This window comes from Anopheles stephensi, unplaced genomic scaffold (genome assembly GCF_013141755.1).
Source record: "Anopheles stephensi strain Indian unplaced genomic scaffold, UCI_ANSTEP_V1.0 ucontig291, whole genome shotgun sequence".
NCBI lineage: Eukaryota > Metazoa > Arthropoda > Insecta > Diptera > Culicidae > Anopheles > Anopheles stephensi.
In genome coordinates this window covers 301,034-307,033 of record NW_023405226.1, presented here as the reverse complement: position 1 = coordinate 307,033, position 6,000 = coordinate 301,034, and the positions used below count along the sequence as shown (strand labels likewise).

The window sequence follows — 6,000 nt, the reverse complement described above, 5'->3', positions numbered from 1 at the left end:
AAAAAAAATGCGCAGGAACCGTTATATATTTCAATATTTATAAAATATAGAAAAAAATCGAAAGATCTGATTTTACTTTACCAAAAAGAGAGAAAAATGATTCTTTGTGAAATACAAAGCGTGTACTGCAAATTGCATACAATCAGGCGCACGATGCAATGGTGTTGTTTAGTTTCACACATAGATGGCGCTAGTCGTTCAAGCCAACCGTTAAAAGTGATGCAAAGGTAGGGTTTCAGAACATTCTATATGGTTTACATACTTTAGTTAGTTTTTTTTATATAACCGAAATGGCATATTTGTTATACATATTTTCGGATACATTATTGAAAACTCATCAGACCAACCATGCGTATGATTCAATCAACAATCAAAGTTGACATAAATGTTTCTCTTTATTCGTCACATTTCATGGTACGCTTTAGTGGTGTGTTCGGTTCTTTCGCCTCCAGGAAAAAAAACAAACCTCACCAGTGAGTGATCAGCTTTCGCTTACACTAATCTGCATTGCATCAATAACCATCTTCCGAACCCCGTTCTGGTAACTTTCCGCGTCCTTTATGTGCCCTAACGAATCGCTAGCTGTGTATTAGTGTGGCGTTAGTTTGTCCTCCCTCTGTGCAAATGTGATGGAGCCGTTTTGGTCTTGTGTTAAGTTTGATGCGTTCGTTTCTCTAATGGATGCTAATGATGAAACAACGGTAAAATTTTAAGTAAGTGTAGCAGATCGCAGCAGATACGAGCAAATCGACAAGAAGGAGGAGGATTGGCAACACCGTCGGACACGACAAACATCGATTAGAAAGTGTTTAAAATTGTCTCCAATTTCCTGGAGTTTGCTAGCTTGTTTCGTTATTTCATTTTTGTTTAATACAATTAAACTTCCTTTTCTCGTTTTGGCAGTGTTTTGCGTTAACAGTGTTTGGTGCATTATTAACTCAATGCACGATGTTAATTTACGTATCGCTGTTAGAAGGAGCTGGGGTTTTTTTGTGTGCGAATGGGACAGATGTTGTGCCTAAGACATGCAAGAAGAAAAAGTTTTTTTAGACACGCTACGGTACAGTTTGCATGAGGATTAGAGTTTGCGGTTGATCTACGTTATTGTGTGTGATAAGAGTTTTACAGGGTTTCGATCCCTATAATGGAACATTCGAATCACGCAGGGGAATGTTTCAAATGGATAGTGGAATATAGCTAACCCATTGTGGAATTTTGAAATAAGCTGTGGATTTTCTATCGAGTATTTGGTCCAACCAAGCGAATTGCGATGTGAACTGTATGCAAGATTCTATTGTATGATTGCAAAGTTCCACAACCGGTTTGCAATATTCCTTTACCCGTTTGAAACATTCTCCTGAGTGATTTGGGCATTCCACTTCATGGATTGAACCCCTGTAAATAGTTGATTTGCTAGTTGCGGGAGAGAAATTTTAAATTAAATGAGGCAGATTACAGCTTAGAGAAACAAAAAATTGTTTTAAAGATTCAAATAAAAATTACAAAAACTATCAAGACGATAGGACAGAAGGATTTTTAGGAACAAATATTACACGAAAAGAAATATAATAGAATAACGTAAGCACCGTTTCAACCAAATAAATTACAGATATTTTGGAAAGTTGCAATCATACAGTGGAATGTGGCATTTAGTCAGGGGAAATTTGCATCACAACCATGGAGCTATAAATCTTTCCAAGCACGATGAAGTGATGAAAGCTAACGATTAAATAATTTGTTTCAAGTTTTTAGTTAGTCAAAATTGAACCGAAAGCTTGTCCGAAATTCAACAGCTGCTATGCACATTTGAACAGATTTTACTCGAAAATAAGTCAAAAATGTTGTTAAAGCTACCACCTTCCGTAATCCACAATTATTTGCAAAGTTCCACAGTTGAGTTGTAAATTTCCCTTCAATGAATGCAATATTCCATTATATGATTGCACCTTTCCACGACGGGATAGCTATATCCCACAATCAAGACCTGTACAAGAGCTCTATTATATGTTTCAGAACCTTTTAATACAAAACCTCTATATTAAAGTTAGAAAAATTTACACATAATTTTAAAAATAGATAAATGTAGATAAAAAGAAACACAAAGCTAAAATATGATAAGATAAAACAGATACAGAGCAACAGAACCATGTTCCAGGTTCGGAAAACGATCAACACCAAACAGGAATGTGTTGCTTAAATTCGGTTTGATTTTTAAGTCTTGAAAGCAACGACACACACGCACACATATACCCAAACACACATTCTTATTTTACAATTGGATGTGTGCGTGAGTGTCGGCCCGACTAGAACAAAAAAATTAAAACAAAACCCTAATTTTTCGACCGCTTATGAGCCTTTCTAGGATTGGTGAAGTGAGGTAAGGGTATGTTAGGTTAGTAACATCTAGAGAACATCGGAAAATGTGTTGCTGCTTTTCAATTTCCATCGAGAGAGAGAGTGTGAGAGTGAGTGAGAAAAGTGCCTTAGAGCGCTAGCAGTAGAGTGCAAGAAAAATTGCTGGTTAACATTTACACGTAGTTTTGGGCCGTTTTTTCCTTGTGAGATCTATGTAGTTGTTTAATGTTTTTGTTTTAAATACACAGCGAAATAGTTAAGTAAAGTTGTGTGACTTTTTGTACAGGATTTTTGTGTGTGTGTTTTTTTCGAAACTAAAACAACATTTACAACATTCGATTCGAATCGGTTAGTAAACGGAAACAGATGAGTTAGTTAGTTAGTTGGTTAGTTACACGAAACAGCATATAGACCTATTACCCTGTTTGCTTCCAATAGTGGTTGGTTTTAGCATTGTGCCTTAAATTTAGTACCTTTTGTTGACCGAGAAGAAAAGCTGGGTGAACACATTGTTGAAGCGATCGAAACCCACCTCAACTGCTACAGAGAAGCGTGGAAGAGAACGAGCTTGGTTTGAGTGTTTTTCTCTTTTCTATTTGCTCAGTTTACCTGTTCAGCTTGGTAGAGTTGCTTTACTTTTTTGGAAGTTTACATTGGTTTAAACCACATTCGTAAAGTGTGAGTGTGTTGTGAGAGCGATTTTGAAAGGTTTTTTTGCGATGTTTTTCAGTTTGTAGCTTGATTTTTCCTTTTATGTGAGTGAAAAGTGAAGCAGCAAACCCATTAAGGGGGTAAATTTTTTAAGAAGTGAAAGGGAAGAAAGCTTTGATGTCATTTCACTACAGGAACAACCAGTAGAAAGGGAGAACTACCCAAAAAGAACCGAAAAAAATACAACTATCGCCATTTTGATGAGAATACAGGGTTTTTTAGATGATAAGGCAAAAGCATCCATTTCTATGGCCGGCTTCTTAGATGCAATGACAAACAAAGCTAGTTGATATGGAAACGGTTTCAGATGACAGGGAAATCACACGCACTTACCCGAGCGCTGAAAGGACAATATCAACGGCTACTATGACTATATCAACTACATGTGTTTGCCATTTCATTTAAAAATCCTTTCATAAAAAATGGATGCTATTGCCTTATCAACTGAAAAACCCTGTAAATTGCAGCTAAGCATTGCATCCGCAGGGAAACAAAACGCTAGAAGAAGCAAAAAAGCAACACAACAAAGTTGGCCCTGCATGGAAAGCTCCCTAGCGACTATACCGGCACATTTGTCACCTATTGTTGGGGTGGGTTGGGAAATTTTGTTCCATTTTTCTCCTTTTTTAGTTCCTCCAAAAGTTCAGTTTTAGTTTGTATTCGTTTGTTTGTTTGATCCTTACAATCGGCCACTTTGTTTACTTTGCGTAGGTGCCTTTTTTCACCTGACTTTTCCACCAGTACGTGTCGTGTGACGGTTTAGTGTTGCTTTTTTTCGTTCTTGTGTTTTTTTAGTTTCTATTTCCCATTTTCTTTTCGCTCCACTTGTACAAAATCCGTAACCGTACGTAACAAAATATATATATTTATAAACATGTGTATAGTTTACTCAATGTTTGCTGTTGTTTGTTCGCTTCTGCTTTTGTGGCTTTGATTTGTTTTCTTCCTTTTTTCCCCCCTTCGAACTATTTAGCCTTGTTTTGTGTTTTTTTCTTTACTTGTTTTTGTATCATTCTACGCATAGTTTGTGGTTAGTTTTCTTTGCTTGGTGCTTTGCTTTTGTTTTTGGTTTTAGTTTTGATTTTGATGCTGCTTGTTGCTTTTATATCTTTTTTTCTGTTTTGTTTTCTAACGAATTGCACTCTTTTGGTTTTTGGTTTGTTTGTCTGCTTCCACTTTTCGCTTTTGATTTTTTCACTCATTCTCTTTGCTTTGGTGGTTTGTTTTTCCGCTTCTCAGTTTAAGTTCACGTCACTTCTGTTCGCTTTTTCTTCTCTCTTTTTAACACTTCTTTTAACATAGTTTTATTACTCGCTTCTCGCTTTCCGATTCATTTCCACCACTTTTGTTCTTATTTTTCCACTTAACTTTACTATCCCGGTTTACCCTTCGAAACGACGCGTGTAACGACGCGTTTTGTTCACTTAATTTATTTCTTTAAATCGAGTACAATCACTACACTCAAACATACATATCTACTGTGAAGCACACACGCGTGTTTCGCTGGACGTTGTTGCGCTCGGTGCAAATAATCGATCGATACCGTCGCCGATTTTCACTCATACTTGGTTTAATGGTTTCAATTTATTGCCTAGTTTTTTTGGAGCAGTGTTTCGTTCGTTTCGTTTTTCACTGCCTTTTTTTTGCAAATTCTTTGTCCACAACTGTTGTGTGGACCCGCGAGTGGCCACCACACATACCTTCAATATTGCATCAATTGCTCTTCTTTCGCGATCGGTTACCCACGTTTGCGAACCAGTGGCTGCTGTCCGACGTGTTGCGCTCGTTCACGATCGACGACGACCACGATTTTGTCACGTTCCACAGATTTTGTGCTCACTAGTGCGCTTGGACGCAAAAAAAAAAACCGATGGTCACATACCCATCACACATCCTGTGAAGTTGACGCTCAGAACGTGTCTCCTTCAACTGTGCTGCACGTCAGCAAACGAACGGAAATTGTTCCACTCCCAAGGACCGAGAGCGTGAAATGGGAGCCTTCCGTCCCTTTTGCAGTTTTTTGTTGTTGTTGTTCTGCTTTCCCGTTCCCTCTCAATCGATCTGAGGCACTGCTGGAACGTTCCTCTCCGTTGGCCATACCGAAAATGCAGCGTGCTGATGTCGGGAGAACCACACCCTAGATGTACTTGCCCAGGTCGTCATGAAAGTCGTGCAAATAGGCAATTAGCTGGGGGAACGATGGCCGCTGCTTGTAGTCCGCTAGCCAGCAACAGGACATTACCGTATAGCTGCCGGAAGATGAGAAAGCATTAGTGGGGTGGGGGGGAGCTTTGTAGAGGAGTTTCGTTAGAATTCTTGCCGATCGATTCCAGGCTTTTTCTGTTTTTCAGGCGCAGAGTCCCACCCATCGTCTACGCCGGCTATGGTTGAGCAATGAATGGAAATGTTTTAAGTTTCAAAGCAATTTGCATACCACCCTTTTGCCCCTGGCCGAGCATCGACTAACGGCAAAAAAACCGGACGTAATGCAATTTAATAACGAAATGACATTTGAACGATTTTCTTGCTTTCTTCCGTTGCTTTTTTCTGTTCGATTTTCCGCTCCTCATTGCTGTACCGTTAATTTATTCAGGTGTTGCATACATGTACAAAGGGGTGAGCTCACATTTAACTAAATTAAAGGATGAAAATAGGAAGGAGCGAACGAACGAACGAAGGAAAGCAAAATGGAGAATCCCTGACATTCAATTAATACGGACGGTTGGTGAAACGCTGGCCCGGAGGCATAGCGGAAAGCACTTCAAAATGGTGGACAGTTTTGGGTGTTGGTGAAGTGTTTTAACAGAGTTTTGCTGGAGAAAATTTGATTGAAGCTGCAGGGAGGACTGTATCACCGGTGATTGAAGAATTTATTGGAGAGCTAAGCTTTTAATTTAAGTAATCAGTGGAGAAGATTTTGTTGTATTAACATCA

At 38.7% G+C, this 6,000-nt stretch overlaps 1 protein-coding gene across 7 annotated transcripts in view; it reads right to left on the bottom strand.

Moving 5' to 3' along the window:
- Positions 1 to 353: 353 nt before the first annotated feature.
- Positions 354 to 6,000, bottom strand: part of LOC118516428 (tyrosine-protein kinase Drl-like) — a 78,697-nt gene continuing 73,050 nt past the window's right edge. For all 7 annotated transcript variants that reach the window (XM_036062299.1, XM_036062301.1, XM_036062302.1 and 4 more), the window contains one exon: positions 354 to 5,315. In XM_036062299.1, the coding sequence (XP_035918192.1) occupies positions 5,204 to 5,315 (112 nt within the window). In that variant the 3' untranslated portion in view covers positions 354 to 5,203. The remainder of the gene's footprint in view (positions 5,316 to 6,000) is intronic.